At 49.7% G+C, this 17,289-nt stretch overlaps 5 protein-coding genes across 5 annotated transcripts; 3 read left to right on the forward strand and 2 right to left on the reverse strand.

Moving 5' to 3' along the window:
- Nucleotides 1–393: 393 nt before the first annotated feature.
- On the forward strand, nucleotides 394–2,862 carry EDB82DRAFT_507470 (uncharacterized protein). Its single transcript, XM_025727983.2, has 2 exons — nucleotides 394–979; nucleotides 1,054–2,862. Exons 1-2 carry the CDS (start codon nucleotides 853–855, stop codon nucleotides 2,631–2,633), a joined length of 1,707 nt encoding a protein of 568 aa, XP_025582396.1. The 5' UTR covers nucleotides 394–852; the 3' UTR covers nucleotides 2,634–2,862.
- Nucleotides 2,863–3,168: 306 nt separating this feature from the next.
- Nucleotides 3,169–4,045, forward strand: EDB82DRAFT_432700 (NADH-ubiquinone oxidoreductase 23 kDa subunit mitochondrial precursor; the record flags this gene model as incomplete). Its single annotated transcript, XM_025727984.2, has 5 exons — nucleotides 3,169–3,413; nucleotides 3,470–3,497; nucleotides 3,554–3,646; nucleotides 3,705–3,903; nucleotides 3,969–4,045. The coding sequence occupies 5 exons, from the start codon at nucleotides 3,169–3,171 to the stop codon at nucleotides 4,043–4,045; spliced, it is 642 nt and encodes a 213-aa protein (XP_025582397.2).
- Nucleotides 4,046–4,293: 248 nt separating this feature from the next.
- EDB82DRAFT_249150 (uncharacterized protein) lies at nucleotides 4,294–5,912 on the reverse strand. Its single transcript, XM_025727985.2, has one exon. It carries the CDS (start codon nucleotides 5,798–5,800, stop codon nucleotides 4,478–4,480), a length of 1,323 nt encoding a protein of 440 aa, XP_025582398.1. The 5' UTR covers nucleotides 5,801–5,912; the 3' UTR covers nucleotides 4,294–4,477.
- Nucleotides 5,913–6,920: 1,008 nt separating this feature from the next.
- On the forward strand, nucleotides 6,921–7,744 carry EDB82DRAFT_249180 (acyl carrier protein-like protein). Its single transcript, XM_025727986.2, has 4 exons — nucleotides 6,921–7,276; nucleotides 7,397–7,414; nucleotides 7,466–7,595; nucleotides 7,652–7,744. Exons 1-4 carry the CDS (start codon nucleotides 7,073–7,075, stop codon nucleotides 7,696–7,698), a joined length of 399 nt encoding a protein of 132 aa, XP_025582399.1. The 5' UTR covers nucleotides 6,921–7,072; the 3' UTR covers nucleotides 7,699–7,744.
- Nucleotides 7,745–8,690: 946 nt separating this feature from the next.
- Nucleotides 8,691–11,098, reverse strand: EDB82DRAFT_558932 (uncharacterized protein; the record flags this gene model as incomplete). The annotated part of the gene is made up of 3 exons (XM_025727987.2): nucleotides 8,691–10,598; nucleotides 10,726–10,844; nucleotides 10,960–11,098. 3 exons carry the CDS (start codon nucleotides 11,096–11,098, stop codon nucleotides 9,117–9,119), a joined length of 1,740 nt encoding a protein of 579 aa, XP_025582400.1. The 3' UTR covers nucleotides 8,691–9,116.
- Between the last annotated feature and the right edge of the window lie 6,191 nt (nucleotides 11,099–17,289).

The following is a 17,289-nucleotide window of genomic DNA, read 5'->3' on the forward strand; positions in this document are numbered from 1 at the left end:
AGTGACGTCGGCAGTGCTCGAGCGTCAGAGGAGAATCAGTCAAAGGGACGCGTCTCCACAGACAGCCAGCCCGCTATTTCCATTGTCTGTTCGTCTGACATGGATATCGATGGGAAGCAGACCCAATATAGTAATGCAATGCTTCTATGGTTACACCATCACCAACACAACAAAATGTGAGTAACACGATACATGGACAATATCTTGGCGCATAACAATAATAGTAAAAACAAATCTAAAACTCTTGAATGGTCCCTGCCAAGTAGTCCAAAACCGTTAACAAGAGTAAAACAGGCTGGGGGGACCACAGCACAGCCACTCGTCTGAGCTGACGTTGGGTTTTCGCCCTCTCTTCTCCTCTCCTCTCTAGCATTCTCTGGTAAATGTTCTCTAGTTCAAAATGCAAGGCTGATCCCTTTTTATTGATTGCCAAGATGTCTCTCTCATTTTATTTTTCAGCTATTCATTCATCTATCTAATGCCACGTCGACTTGGTCTCTTATTAGTCGCCCCTCTTATAGTTGTACATCTCATCAGCCCAACTTCAGTACCTTATACCAGCACCTAACATCTTGGCTCGGATCTAATTGATACCCCCAGCTTTTCTTTTACCTCTTCACCTTTTGTTCTAGTCTATAGACTATCCCCCTCACCTTGTCAGCACTTTGTTTTATTTTTACATCATCACAGACAAAAGGTGGAACTGAAAAGCTACTCTCGCTTGTTTATCACTACTACTTCTACTCCAACCTCCCGCCTCAAACTACTACAACTTCTCCTCTCCTTCCTCCCCCACCCTCTCCGAAACTCAACCTTGAACTAAATAAACTCAACTTGACAAAACTTCAAGATATGGAGGCTCGTTCTTTAACTGCACTCAATAATCTTGCCGGCAATCCGCCTCAATACCCCATCAACCCAGCTCAAGAGAGACAAGATCCTGTGACTCTCTACATCTCACGAGTTCCTGGTACTCGAGGTAAGACAAGCCCCCAAATCAGCCATTACAGCCCCCACCGGGCCTTACCTGGCACTAACACCGCTTTGAACCAGATGTTATTCTCTCCCCTTTCAAGCCTCAACTAAAGATCGTCACCGCCGAAGATGTCGCGAATTGTCTTTACTACGTTCACTATGAAGTCCCCTCACTAGAACCAACTGGGGGCGCGCCAGGTCTGCGAGATGACGGCCATCGATCTTCCAGCGACGAGAGCTCTTCTATACGGAACATCAAGAGGAAGCCTGTTCCTGGTGGCGCAAGACCATTGACGCCTCCGCCCACCGACCATCTTCCTGTCCCAGACCAAGACCCTACTCGAAGACGTGGTTTATCAGTCAACTCAACCTTTGATCCTCGACAACAACCCTCCTCACGATACGATTACGAACAGGAAGAGCAAAGCCCGGTTCTCCCCCCTCGGCCGGGTACAAACGTTCCAAGAATTCATACACCCGAGCCTTCAATCTCCCGAGATCCTTCCGTAACTCGAAAGCCAGTTGGTCCCCGAACATCAACTAGTTCCGCCCCTGGATCAGAGAATCAGCGTCCTCTTCCACCAGTGCCTGGCCCATACCCAGCAGCTGCAGACTTGGAACGAATGCTTGCGTCAAACCGACCCCCGCCAAATCGAAAAAACCACAGCCGTTCCCCGTCCCCGAAGAAGAGCTATGAGGGAAAGCAACCTTTCAAACTGGCACTTATACGCCGTGATCCAAGCACAGGAAACCAGTGGAACGTCGGGCATATCTCATCCTTCCAGACAGATGCACCACCACCCGACCAAGACGATGCGAACCCGCTCTTCACATCTGTACCACCCGTTGCGCAACCGCCAAACGCCGGAAATCCCCCCATCAACGTCCATATCGAGACGCTAGGGTATGGCAAGTTCCGCGGAATGCCTACTCGACGAAGTTTCGACGCTGGACCTGGCATGGATACTACTCAGCCGAAGGATGGCGGGGTTGTCATGTCGAGACAGGTTGCTATGGGCTATGCGAAGAGTTGGACAACCAATTGGCGTGAGATGCTGCAGGATGGCGCTGGACGTGGCCATGGGCGACAAGGCAGTGTTGGCTCGGTCGATTCTGTGGAAGCGTCGTCGCCCGTCGAACCTGCGATATCAATGCAACCAGGGCCTGGATTGAGACCGCGTGGATATATATTTACGAGTCCCTGGAATGGCAGATGTGAGTTTCGCACTGGGGCTGCTGGTCGCAGTTTACGGTGCTATCACATCCTACATGATGACAGATCAAATAACCCCCTAGCTGAGCTCAACCAAGGTCAAGTCCAAGGTGGCGGTGGCGGCATGGCCATGAGCGAACTTCGGTTCAATCTTCCAACTGCAGAACTCTTTAAAACAGCAGAAGGTCGAGAGGAAGTCAAGACCCAGTTGCAGGGACACTTCAACAAGCTTCTCGGCCGCGACGAGCGAAACGATGCCTATGATGACGGCATGGTCTCACCGTTCGACATCAACCTTGGCAAAGAGAAAGCCGGCGGTGGAAACCGCGGAAAGAGAGCCAAGCTGGGCAAACTCATCATCTATCCCGACGGGCTAAAGATGTTGGATCTGTTGGTATCTGCGAACATGGGTCTATGGTGGCAGGCGTGGGAGAAGAGCTTCTAAAGCTCATGATTTAAAAGCAAGATCTTTTAAATGGTTTTGTTTTGGAGTTTTCTTTTTATTTGCCATGTTAGGGAGGCAGGTAGTTTGCATGTTAAACCTTGGTAGAGCTCTTAAAGCCGCGAGGGCTGAGACGACGTAACGACTCATATGGGATACGGAATTGAGATACCACACATACCAATCAGATAGTTGATATATACAAATGGGTAATAACCACATAAAACAGAAACATGTGTCACAATGACTTTTCATACTCATCATCTCAAGTGATGATGCTGAGGTTCGATTGACGTTGATCACGTGCCAGGTCACGAGTGAGCTTCTGGCCAATCAAATGCCCAGAGTTGTAATCCCGCTGAGCAACTTTCCTAGCCGAACACATCCATCACGTCAAATCCTCGCCTCCCGCCCCAGCCTAGACGACCAATTGACCCCCCGGAGTTCAATTGAACCTCTCCTCTCCGCCAGACCCTCGGTCCACCTCGAACGACCTCTCCGAGCCAAACTCCCTCAGTTCACAATGGCCCACGCCACTATGCTTGCGCGACGACAGCTCGCCTCGAGCTCTTTGAGCACCAGAGCTACCAGCATCGTTGGCCTCGTCCAGCAGCGAGGCTATGCGACACCTCACGGCCCTCCCCCCGCCAACTTCCGAACGAGTAAGCCTGTGAAGTGGACGTGGGATAATGATAGCACCCTGGACCGCATGGGAAAGTTTTTCCTCATGACCGAGATGGCGAGGGGCATGTATGTCCTGCTTGAGCAGTACTTCCGACCACCGTATGTCACAACAACATCCAGATTCTATAGAAGAAGTGGCTGACGAGGGGATACAGTTACACTATTTACTACCCCTTCGAGAAGGTATGCGAAACTACGACTACGCATTCATACCCGACCATATAACTGACCCATCCCAGGGCCCTATCTCTCCCCGATTCCGTGGTGAGCACGCTCTCCGACGATACCCCTCTGGCGAAGAGCGATGTATCGCCTGCAAGCTCTGCGAGGCTGTACGAGAACCCGTATCCCAATCGCTGCGGTCCAGTATCGCTGACATGAATTCCGTAGATTTGCCCCGCCCAGGCCATCACCATCGAGGCTGAGGAGCGAGCTGATGGATCCCGCCGAACCACCAAGTACGATATCGACATGACCAAGTGCATTTACTGCGGTTTCTGCCAGGAGTCTTGCCCTGTCGACGCCATCGTTGAGTCGCCCAACGCCGAGTACGCTACCGAGACCCGAGAAGAACTTCTGTACAACAAGGGTGCGTACACAATTGCCCATATATCAAACTATAGTATTCTAGATCGAAGACTAACATCCACGCAGAGAAGCTTCTTTCCAACGGAGACAAGTGGGAGCCCGAGCTCGCAGCCGCCATCCGCGCCGACTCGCCATACCGATAAACTAGTCAACTGGGAAAGCCGTCATGAAAAAAGGGAAATGGAGATGTTGGATTTGAATGCATAGTTTTTATTTGTTGTTTTCGCCTTTGTTACCTAGGGTCGTTTGAAACGTCGCTGCTGTAGGAACATAACTTTTTTTTGGTGGTAGCAAGGCGGCAAAGGACTAGAGGGGGGCGGGCTTTCGGATGGTTCGAGCGGAGAGGGCAGATGTACATAATCTAGACGTCCAAAAAATGCCCCTTTGTCACTCAATTTTGGTGTTTTGGTGTGATACTAATGGGATGAACGATTGGGTACAGGTTATGGATGGACACAGTTTTGATATAAGGTCATTTCTTGGTGTTGCTCATTAATGAGCAAGTCGAGGATTGCCTCGGCTTTTAATTATATACATTGAACTATAAAACGCTGCATCATGTACGTCGTCATTATTTAATAAGGGCACTTCTTCACCTCAGGGGTAGTGTCAGCAGCCTTGAGAGCAACCTCAGTCAATCCAGAGGCAACCTGCTTCATCCACATGTGGTACTGCTTCTGGTCAGGGTAGAACGGGCATGCAGCCGAACCACTCTCCTCGCCAAACTCAATGGTGTAGCTCTGCAGCTTGCTCTTGCCGCAGGCCTTGCCATAGTATCGAGCAAGGGCGTAGTCAGTGCTGGCTCCAGAGGTAGGGTACAGACCAACAGCCTCTTGAACGGTGTACTTTGAAGTTCCGGCGTTCTCCATGACCTTCTTCATGCGGTTGCCCAGCTTGAGCTGGCCGGAGAGATCACTCTTGGTAATGTACTCCTTGTACTTTGTCTTGGGCGTCTCAGCGTCGCCAAGAACGCCACGACGGCCGTCGTACTTCTTGTTGGCGAAGCTCTCGGCCTTGTTGGTGGTCTGCGCGTCGTCGTCGCCCCAAGCGTACAACATGTAACCGCCAAAGGAGTGAAGGTCAACGAACCAGCTGAGGCTCTTGAACTTGTCCATGGTCCAGACGACGTTCTTGGTCTCGGGCTCAGAGTTGGGTCCGGTACCGTGGAAGACCTCGCTTGTAGGGTCCTCCGATGCGACGGAGCTCAGGTCGATGGCGTCACTAAAAGCCTTCTTGTAGTTGAACAAGAAGTCGTAGTTGCGGTTGATGTCAATGCCCACCGCGTCAGGGTTGCCCTTTGAGCTCTTGGGGTTGCGGTTCTTGCGCCAGCATGAGTTGGTCTTTTGGTCGTGCTTGACACCGTCGGGGTTGATGTTGGGCAGAATGACAATGCCTCCGTCGAGAGCCTTGCGGACTTCGGCGGCAGTGTATGTGGTCTTTCCATACTTGAGTCCCTTGCCCGCCTTGCGGGCGTGCAGGAGATCAGAAAGCCAGTAGACGACATTGTCGGGACCACCACGCTCACGAGCGTGCGCACCGCTGATGATGAAGAACTTGGGGTTCTTTCCAATCTTGGCACCCACGGTCTTGAAGCCCTCGTATGTCTTGTGAGGAGGGTGGATGAGCTCAACCTCCTTGAACTGCTTAGCCAGACCCTCAAGCGCAGAGTTGACCTCGGTAGGGGTCAGGATGGACTTGAGGTTACGATCCGAAGTGGACAGACCCTTGGGAGCGATCTTGCCCTTGTTGAAGCGATCGCCTGTGCCGATGGGGAAATCTGGCTCGGGACGGGCTTGTCGTGCTGACAGGCCGTAGTTACGCTCCGAGTGAGGGACTGAGTCGGAGGGGATGAGGCATGCCGAAGCAGAGAGCGCGTAAGCAACGAGAGCGAGCTTCATGATGGGCAGACAAGCAACGGGACAAGAAGGATGGATAGGGGGGATGAAGTGAGGTAGAGATGAGAATCTGGGGGAGATGAGTCTATATTTAAGCTTATGCGTCGCTGTCTAGGTATTGGCACTGCATGCTCCAGCGCATCGCATGTTGTGTCTGTACGACGACAAACCAATAACAACTTGAACGTAGAAGGCACACGTCAGTTCCGGCGAATGTCTGGATTGATCAACGTCTCCTTCCTATCTCAGCCACCCGCTCCGTCAAGAAACAAAGTTCCCATGGATAATTGTGCCTTGCACTAGACGGAAAGGAAAAGTCCAAGCTCGATGGTAGTTTCCTATAAGTTAAAGAGGGCTCGGCCTGTCGGCGTAGACTTAAACTGGTAGGTGAAGCGATAGATAACCATTGAACAAGGGTTAATGATTGGGTAGCAGCGAGGGACGTTTGGAAAGCTTGGCGGGAGGGGCGAGTAATACAGTGAGGAGATAGGTAGTAGATCTCCATGTGTATCTTTATCTTTATTTTGACCTGACATAGTGAGTAATTGAGCAGGGGTTATAGAGAAAGGATGAGGGTATTGCCGGTCGGTAGTTGGTGTTTATTGGGGGAATTGGAGGACTTGGTTTGGCCGATGGCTTTAGTTTAGGGTAAGGTGATGGGAATTGTGATAGATGATGGGGTTGCGTTTGGGTTACATTGCTGCTTATGTATATCCATTTGTAAAATGAGTTTTAATGCACTTAATTGATCCATGATTATTGTTGACTTTTCAATTGAGTCTCTTGTTTGGTGAAGAGTGACTAATCTTCATCCACTCAGTCAATCCCTTTACTTCCCCAGACTGTTGTATGAATTAGAACCAATGGGGACATGTTGGATTGTGCTTACTAGACTACACCATCATCTAAACCATCAAATACTCGATTCTACTCTGAACCTAATAAACAAGTTCATATTCACTCCCATCTAAATACTCCCTATCCTCTTACTTCAATGCCATCTCTTATATCCGACCTCCTCGGCCTCAACTACCAATCACATCCCCCATATCGCTGACGTAGGCGACTTCACCTCCCCAGACATAATCACGTGACCGCTCCAAACCGAGCTTAGCTTAGCACAATTTGGCTCCATCGGAAACAGAACCAGTTCAACCCGGGTAGTAACGAGAAATTTATCATCACCTTTTTGAACCTCATCATCTCAACCGACTCCACCGCCCGCCAATACCTCAATCGCAACCTCTTCCTTTCGACTCACACATAACCGCAAATATGTTCCGATCCGCCGTTCTCCGATCTCTCCGCGTCGCCGCCCGACCGGCCGCCATCCGCTCCTTCGCTGCTCCCCGCGTCGCTTCCGTTGCCGTTCCCAAGATCCAGAGCTTCCAGGCCGTGCGGTTCTACAGTGCCGGTGGTGCGCTCAACAAGGAGGAGGTCGAGGGCCGAATTATGAGCTTGTTGCAGGGCTTCGATAAGGTGAGATTGGGAAACCAGAAGCAATTGGGGGACGGGATATAGCTTCAAATAGAGGAAGAAGCTCTATCCCTCTCCCCAGCAATTGCCGATAGTATAGAGCAGAAGCTAACGTCATACAAGGTCAACGATGTTTCCAACGTATGTCTCGAAAACTGGTCATCATGACTACTTGCCTAACGAATTAAACAGATCAAGTCCTCCGCTCACTTCGCCAACGACCTCGGCCTCGACTCTCTTGACACCGTCGAGGTTGTCATGGCTATCGAGGAGGAGTTCAGCATTGAGATCCCCGACAAGGACGCCGACTCCATCCACTCTGGTACATACACCTGCTTTATTTCGTAACCGCCAATATGTACTAACACACTCCCTCAGTTAACCAGGCTGTTGAGTACATCCTGAACCAGCCCGACGCCAACTAAACGGCTTAATCTCCCATATACCCCCACTACCGCCGCCATCCACCAACCTCTTTTTTCTGTTCTTTTCTCCCCTCCATTCTTGTACAATTATCTTAACCTCTCCATCCAATCCCAATAACGCCGAACCCCGGAGGTAGAAAACAGAAAAGAAGAAGATATGGGGGGAGCGAAGGTGGCGGGGGAGAAGGAGATAAAGAGAACAAAAATCCGCCAATATAACGCAATCCAATTCTTCTTTTAATCTCGGCGCACCATAAGAAGGGACTATTTATATTTACAACGGAGGAGGGGAGGTGTGACAAGACAGCCACGGGGAATGAATGAGTGAGAGGGTTACGAATAAAAAGAACCTTTTGGCGACGAGTGTTGTCGGCATTACATGCATACTTGTTCTGCCCATCTTTCGAGATTTGAAGTAGACACAGTTGTATCTGACCGACTCTGTTGATGATGTATGAGTAGATGCTGTGACTTTGTATTATCGTATAGAAACATCCCTTTTCTCTCCGTTTCTGCTGGCTTTTTAAGTTGATTATCGACAATCCGGTCAAGACAAGGGCACACATTACATCTGCCCCTCTTCAAGCCGAGAAGAGACGACATCTTGGAAATATTGACATCACTCATGATGAGACGCTTCAAATTACAGTGCCAATCAAGGCGGCGAACCAGCCATGTTCAATTATGCATCCTCGGCAATCATAAAACTGTTATTTCATGATGTCCTTGCCCTTTCTCTCAGCTATATCTAACGAAAGTATCAAGCCTCCCCATTTGCAATTGTTTTTGTAGATCCGATACCTTTCCCAAAACACCATGCCCAGCAAGACCCCCTTTGGATGAGATGCAAGATCAAACTCTTATTCAACAGAAGAAAACTACGAACTCAAAATGAGATCATACTGTAGTTAACACCCAGAGAATAAAAAAACAGGTTTCAAATTTTGACCCATGTCTTTCATCCAAGAAGAGTTTGTACGAGCAGTATTGACAGATAAAAAAGCCAATTGAACTGAAACCCAACCGCCTCCCAAATGTGATAGCGATGATCAAACAAACAAATGGAAACAAATGTCGAAAAGAACTCCTGGCCGTGTATCCTATATCCTTTTTTGATCTTTGGCCATTAAAATTGCCATGCATACTTTCATTTTTTCTCTTTCCCTGAATGTCAGATGTCGTCCGATAGCCAGTCTGTGTGTAAGTGACCTGGTCGGCGGTATGCAGTGGCGATATGTAGTCATGCGTCGTAGTGAATGTATGGTGTTGTATCCCACCTAGGTGTCATGGCTCATCAACTCATCACCTCACCCAATTTTGTCTATCATGTCAGCTGCCCAACTCCAATGCTTGGCTTATAAAACTGGAAACAGTGATTCAAAGAACACGCTGCCCTCCCGCATTACAGCCTGAGTCGTTTATCGGCCGCTGACAGGAACACCCTTGGTTCCGTTGGTGCTGGACTTGCCAGCGACGGAGGCATAGCTGCTCCAGACGTTCATGCCGGCGAGGCCAGCTGCGGTCCTCTTAGGTGACTTGATTGCAGAATCGCCGTCGTCTTCCATACCCTCCATGTGGAACATCTCGTCGTCCTCGTTGATGGGAGTAGTGAATCGACCGTTCATGGAAGAGCTGATGCTACCAGTGGACACATGACGCTCAATGCGCTCACGTTCCCTGCCGATCGGGCTAATGGGGTTAATGGCGCTAGCGGTGGTACCAGCCCGGGCGGTTGAGGGGTGAAGAAGAGGGCTGGAGTTGCTGGTAGTGTCATCGAGACGAGTTCGCTGAAGTTGTTGGGAAAGCATAGACATGCCGTCGCTTCCCGATCGCAAAGACGATGGGCGGTTGAAGCCGTTTGTGCCTCCCATCTCTTGCGAGAGAACAGAGTTTCGGAGTGGGCTACCCACATGGCCAAAAGCCGAGACACCCCGGAGTGATCGAGCGGTTTCTTCCTCCTCCTTTTGTCGCTGGAACATGGGACCCCATCGGCTGGGGCTGGTTCCGATGGGACTGCCGTACTTGCTCAGACCATCGCCATCACCGTCAGCGCGCATAGATCCACGTCGGGCCTTTTCGACGGGCGTAAGGAGGTCCTGTAGGTTTTCGGGAACGTAGTTCTCGGGGAGGTTATCGTCGTCATCGCCAAAGGCAAAACCAGGCTCCCAGTCTCGGTCAACAGACGTCTTAGGCATGCTGGAACTGAGCATCCGGGGCTTGGTGTAGCGAGATGAGTGCATAGCTCGCCTGCCAAAGTATTCTTCTCCGTTGGCTTGATGAGAGTTAGGAGGACTTCTATCCAGAGGGGCCAGGAGGTGATCCGACGAACCGAAAGCTGAGGTATGTAACAGTTTGAGAGTCTCAGAAGTACGCGAGTCCTTGGCATTGCTCAGCGAAGGAGTCGGCGACTCGATACCGAATTGGTTGGGCACAGATGAGGGCCATGGACCAGCAGGGAAACGGGCGGCATTCGAGATGCCATTGGAATCGAAGGAAGCTGGAAGAGGAGCATCTAGAACGGAGAGACCTTTGTTGTTAACAGGAGAGAGTCCCATGCCAAAGCGCAAGGACTCTTCGTCTCGGGGAGAACCGTAATTGGACCCAGTATAGGACATGTCGATGGTGGGTAGGCCATTCTCGAGGCTTGGCTGGCGACCGAGAGAGTGTTGGTCTTGTTCATCGTAGGGATAGGCGGAAGCGTATGAAGGAACGTCGGCGCGATAGAGAGAGGTGGTGAGGGCGCTGGTGGAGGATTGATTGTTGCTTGTGGAGGTGGGGTTTGAGCGACCGGCGAGAGCGGAAGTGTTGCCTATCGTGACGCCATTCTTTCCGTAGTTGATTCGTCGGCCGTCGGGAAGAATATGAATGTTTGCACATTTGGGACCGAATTTGCAGTTTCCCTATATTTTTAGAGTCAATTGTCAGTGCCGTTGACGGATTTAAGCCGTTGCGACTTGCAGATCGAGAGGGGCTGGTATGGGCCGCATGCGGGCGATCGAAATCATGATATGGCGCACTCGCACTCACCTTTGCAAAGTATTTGCAGACGTTTTCGGCAGCATTGCTCAAGTCATGACTGAATGGACAGGCATTGCCAGCCTGACAAGCACCTTGACGAAAGAACTTGCAAGGAACGTGAGAAGTGTCTGTTGAGAAGAAAGTCGTGTCAGTAGGGGACAACGTTTGGCAGGCATGACATGGCGGGGGAGGTTAGGTCGTGTGCAACAAGATAGGTACAAAACATCACATCATATAACTTACTTGGAGGGCTTCGGGGTCCATCGAAGCGGGGAGCAGCACCACCAGCGGCAGAAGAAGAAGAAGATAGAGGAGGGTTTGGCTGTGAGCCGCCGTTGGCAACGTTGAGGCTACCGCTCCTTGCGTGGCGGTATTCAGGCATGGTAGCGGTAGGTTTTTGGGTTGGAGGTTAAAAGCAAAGCAAATCAAAGCGAAGCGAAGCAATTCGCAAGGCAAAGTCGGGGAGCGGGCCGAAGTTGTGGAGGAAGTTGAGTAGTTTAGTGGAGGAAAGAAACAAAAAGTAAAAAGGTAATTCAAGTTCAAGTCAGGTCAGGTCAGAGCCAACTGGTCCAAGGAAGCCGAGACGAGAAGAGAGTAAGTTGCGTGAAGCCCAGCGACGGAAGTGGGCGGCAAAGGAGGGCCCGTAGTGGGTGAAAGCGGGCGAGGGCGGCCGAAGTGGGCGTTGTTGCAGTTTAGTTTAGTTAAGTTACCAGTACCTTACTCGGGCATGGGATAGAATAAGCGTTGGAGTCGAGAGTCGAGTCCAGATGCGAACGAACGAACGAACGAACGGATGAGACAAAGTGGGGGAGGCGTTTGTGTCGTCTCGTCTTGTCTCGTCTTGTCTTGTCTCGTCGTTATTAACCTTGGCTAATAATGGTACCTTTTTACCAACTGCATGGACTCACTGCAAAAGGCCTTTTCTGTTCTTGGTCGAAAGCAACGAATGACGGATATGGAGGGGTTATCATAGACCGCCGCCCAAAAGTGACTTATTCTGTAGGCGAAAATTGTATACACACCCAAGTACCAGTCGGGGTATGTCGCCGTGCCTGATGGTGCAACCGGCGGCGGCGACGATATGCTTTTAAAATTCCACTACCGGTCAGGGGTGGCGGCGATATTTCCAGATTACGAGGTCCGAGAAATGGTGGCGTAAATAAAGATGAAATAAATGGTTCTGGGTTTGAAAACGCAGGTCAAGGTTTTGAGGAGACGTTGTTGTTGGTAGGCCTTTCAATGTCCTGTTCCGGTGGAGAGAACCAAGGCACCTGACTGATGAATGGATTGACTGATTGAACGACAGACGAGACAGATCTCATTCAAATCAAGTTACCCCGTACTTTCCTCTTTGGTAATATAATTGGTAGTAGGCAGATGCTTGCATCGAATAGCGAACAGCTTGGATGATGATCCCAAAGACGTATGGTACAGTGCGGTCTGTATGTAAGCCAAGCCCGAGTAGTACTTCTTTTCTTTACTCGGCAGTCTTCCAGATGCTAGTCAGTGCTGATATGAGAAAATAGTCGAGTCGGTGATTTATCACAGGATGATAACAAGGTGGCGGATATCTCGGGATGCTGTTTTTGGTCCAAGTCAGACGTGCTGTGTAAGAAGGCTGCTTGCTATATTGGTGATCCTGGTGATATCGCAGGTGACCCGATATTCAGTCACAACACAACACACATAAAAAATAATGTAAATGTAGACGATTAAAAGACGGACGAAAGTGCCATCATATACAAGATAAACAAAACCGAGCCTCTCAGGTGGGCAAGGCATGCCTTTTTAATGCAGTCCTCCAGTCCATGCTTACCTACACAGGACATGTCTTGTGGCTACCTACACGTTAGTAGTCCTTCCTGGTCCTAGGCAGACGATTCATCCCAACGTGACTGATTAACGTACCCGAACGAAACGTCGACCTCTCCGGTGTGTCGATACCCTCGGCGGCCCACACGGCTGCCCGGGCTGGGTGTAGACTATAGAATATGTAAGATGCCCGACCCATGCAGTTACGCAGCGGGAAAGGCTGAGGGTGGGATAGGATACTGAACCCGTGAATTCTTTTCTCAACTCTACAGTATGAATCTGAAACATCACAGCCCCCCTTCGTCTTCATGTTTCTACAGTCCACTTTGACCTGAACCCCCCTCAGAGGCGGAACGACGCGAACCGGAAGTCTAGGCAAGGGCCTTCAGACTAACTAACTCTCTTCTTCCATATTACCTCGACCCATGAACCTGGAATTGTCGCCCATCTCCGATTTGTATATAAGAGAGCTAGGTGTTTTAAACTTTGAGGTTATTTAATATTCCCCAGATGTGGCTTGCCATACCTTGCCCATCCATTTACTACAAGGCCTCTTCTTAAAAGAGACACCTGGATGACAAGCGATTGAGGAATCAGGCCATCTCGGGGTCACACATGCAGTCGTAGGTTGCTGAATAACTTGTTATAATGCATAATTCCATGCTCTTGTGGGTTACATTGGTGCATGCAGGGACATGATGTCTGTATCATAGATCTCATCTGCATCTTGTCAATAGTTGAGTATCCCAGTGATATAAGTCAACCTCATTTGAATCACATCTCAAATAAAAGATATCGGCCAGATAAATTCCAATTAGAAGCCAAGGAGCTACCCCCCGGGTCGATAACAAGTCAGGAATTATAGGTGACAACGTTGGAAGCTCATGCCTATACCCGTCCGTTGCCACTGACATGTAGCAACGACACTCATCACACCCTCTCAACATATGGCTATTTCACAATACCGACATGGCCGTACATGTCTATGCTTGGCGTATACAAACATGCTGAAAACAGAGTTGCCGCTCGTATCATGAACAGCTCCTCGGAGATCGTAGGTCGCCACTCGCCGATTTATTGCCCACCCTCCTCCATTCGACAGGACCCCTAGAATGTCTAAGAGCCGGATATCCAAGGTTCCGACTCTGGGTTGCCTCTTTTGTTGGATGGTATCTCGCGAGAATGACGATCGGACCCTTGCTGGTTATTTTTGTGTCTTATGGCGCAAATTATCTTATTCAAGAGGATATCTATGCATCATCAATTGTTGTTGATATGCATGCATGCATAGATACATACATACACAATGCTATACACACATGCATGCTGGCGGCTGCAGGCCTGCTGAAAATGGATATCCCTGTCTGTCTGACATACATACATACATGATTACAAGCCACCAACCGTTCACCGTCACCTTTATGACCAAGGCAATCGAGGCCTATTCCCAACTCGGCCGACCAGACCCTCGTCCCTCGTGTCCATGTGCGCCCAGGTTGGGCATCCCGGTGGAGGTACCAGGCCAGGGTCTTGTTGTCTGTCTCAATCGTCAAATCCCTTGGCGTCATTGCTCAGCCAGGACTAACGTTAAGTCGATGGGACGAGTCTCGATTCGGCGAGGGACGCGTTTCGCGCTTGCGCAGCTTGCCGTTGTTTGACATGCAGTTATTGTGTTGGTTTAATTTGAAAATGCACTTGAATCCCTTCTAGGTCGACCGAGTACTTGATAAAGTGGTTTGGTGCAACGGTTTCAACGTTGAACCTCGTACAGATATGGACACAGCGACCAGATTGGTATGACTCGGGATAGGGAAATATCTCTGTCTTTCTTACTCTTCCTGGTAATTCGGTGTCGGTGTTACCCATAGTTTAGTTTCCAGCGTCATATGAGAATCACTGACGCCATTGCAAGTGACAACCCCTGTTGATTAGTAGGCTAGGAATGGATGTTGGTAGTACAATGCAAGGCAGACTGTGGGATGAAAGAGATGCCATATTAACCGAAACGAGATTCACTCTTTTTTTCTCATGTTGTGGTACAACTTCAAGACAAGAGGTCGGAATAGTCAAAGAATAGTTACACCAACTCCAACTACAGCCCAGCCCAGCCCAGTCCAGCTCACTTCAGCTGCATGTCCCTAACGGATATGTAAGTATTTCCTGCAGCCCGCAGCCCGCAGCCTGTGAAGTGGAAACTCAACCACTGATGGCTATCGCGCTAGTGCTTCCTTTCAGCACTCTAGGTCCCCTGACAAATAGAGAACATCGAGCATCAATAGGGAGGAAGGCGGGGTTTTCTAGGCAGGGTCCGAGCGTTGATCTCAGTGGGTCTCGATCCAGAAATAGCCGTAGGTCACAGATGGACTTGCCCGCCACCGGCTTCAAAACTCCATCCCCAAATTCATCCATATCAACAACTGACGCAAAAACAATCTTTGCTATCCATCGCCTACAATCAAATGTTTCAGTACGAGTCATAATACTATGTGGGTATGATCCGTCTATGGACAGTGCTTCCGGATAAACCCGGATACTAGAGTGTCAGTCAGTCATTCATTCTCGTCGTTTATCATCACCACTTTTACCACATGACCTCTTACTACCTACCGCCTCGTCCTATCTTAAATCGTTCTACCCACCCCTCTTTTTACACCGCGGCGACTATACGCACGCACCTTTGCACTCTATGTATCGAACATTCTCCTCCGGCTTGTTTCGTTTCATCCCGAGCCCTGTTCCATCTCCACTCCGCTCAAGACATCCTACGATATCGTCTCCGCTCGGTCTAATTAGACTATAGTCTTGTTACATACCTGCTGCATGATCTATCTCTATCTTTCACTAGTCTGCGAATGCAATTTGCGGGTAGCTTCCGCAGACCAGCATCATGTCTGAGGATGGATGCCCAGGCCTTCATCTCTGCCCAACATACGTACTCAGCAGTGGCAGCCAAACCAATTGCGAGCCATCATTATCCCATCCTCATCACACATCCTTGTTGATTCAGCTGTTATTGCGCACAGAAGGATGTAGACTACATGTTTGCAGTTGTCCGCAGCTTGCATCCACTGCTGGGATATTTAAGTTTCGACCTTATAGACTGGACCAGTCATCTCGACCTTGAATTCGTCTCGGGACCAATATCTGTCTAAAAGATGGATTATTGATCATATCACAGTCGAAAACAACTGCGCCACGGCCGGGCGAGATGCCTCTTGGTCAAATCCTCAGCCTTGGTTGTCTCAGGCGGGTGATCATCAACACCACCACCACAACTGATACCCTCCTCATCACGACGCTTTTCTTGATTCGTCCCCCTGCCGCACCCTTCTTTCACCTCTTCTGTCTCTGTCACCTTTGCGACACTCCCTCCATGAATTATCATATTCTTGTGTGGTTGTCAACTGCCGAGAAACACTGACGTTTCAGGAATGGTATTCCGAGTTGATATCCTTTCTATAAACAATATTGCACAGAGTTGTGCAAGACTGCTTACGTTCTATATACTCGCCGTTTCTATAAACAATGTGTAATATCTGCAGCCTTGGGAGACTGTAGTGGCTGCCGAGTGGCTTGACCATCCCCAGATCTCGCAGCCTTTTACATCAAGTGGCGGCCTTGTCAAGTGTCCCTACTTTTACGACCCCTCTCTTTCTCTCCGCAAAGTTAAAACAACATGCACTCTACACATCCCCGTTCTACTTTGAGTACGCGCAAGCCTCAGCTACTTCACTTCCTAGTTTCCACTACCAAACAAGACAAGATGTCAACTTGAAGCTATTTCTTCTCTTCTATGATCCGGACTAAGCGCTCGGCAAAGCCTGACACACCCACCCACTTATGTACACCACCCGTCCCCGTGCTCTGCCTGTCTACCTCTCGATCCAAGGCAAGGATAGTCCACCCACCACTCTTTCTGAGATCGACTTATTCCTTGAACATGGGGGGGCTACTATACTTTATTATGGACATACTGTCGTAGTAGCAGCATCTTGAGAAGCCTCATGATCCTTGCCCCACATCATCCGACTCCAAACCCCAGCGCCGTCATCACTTTTACCCAATCTCTTTGCTTGTCTTTGCCCCCAGCATCGCCAAGACTTTGAAATGTTTTGGAAATCCTGTTCGGTTCCATGAGATATCAGCGTATTGTACATCAACCGGTGGAAACACTCCGGCGTCATCCCGCCCGCGTGCGTCAAGGGTCCAGTCCAGTACAGCCCCCCATGTTCCTCGCTGCAGAGACCCTGAGGACGATCTCTGTTCTTAACGGCCATTACCACCAATCTTTGCCTCTTTAGAACAATCAGACTTTCATCCGTGTTATGAACTTCCCACGGTCCGAAGAAACCGAGATTGTTATGACTATTCCAACGTAACCCATCATGCCCATCTGGTGTTGCTCGTGAACACTACAGTGGGTTTCAAGAACACATTATGACACCATCGTTATGGGTCCCAACAAATGCATCCTGCTTGACGCCATGAACCGCTTGAACGAAGACTCTCAAGGTCTATGATAACACCAGTCACGCGCTTGACTGGCTACTAGCACCGCGACCAGAGCCTCGCTTGCTGACAACCTCACTTACAAACATGTTCACAACCCAACAATATTGTTCTCGTTACGCTTCAGCCGTAGGCAAAATAGCAACAGATGACCTTGGTGTGTGTCTTGGTCTGGAACTCAGGTTTCGCAAATCGGAGGGCGGCTAGGCTGTACTGTCGCCTCAAGGGGCGGCCCTTCGTATCTAGTATCAG

The sequence above is a fragment of the Fusarium venenatum genome (genome assembly GCF_020744135.1).
Source record: "Fusarium venenatum strain MPI-CAGE-CH-0201 chromosome Unknown EDB82scaffold_3, whole genome shotgun sequence".
NCBI lineage: Eukaryota > Fungi > Ascomycota > Sordariomycetes > Hypocreales > Nectriaceae > Fusarium > Fusarium venenatum.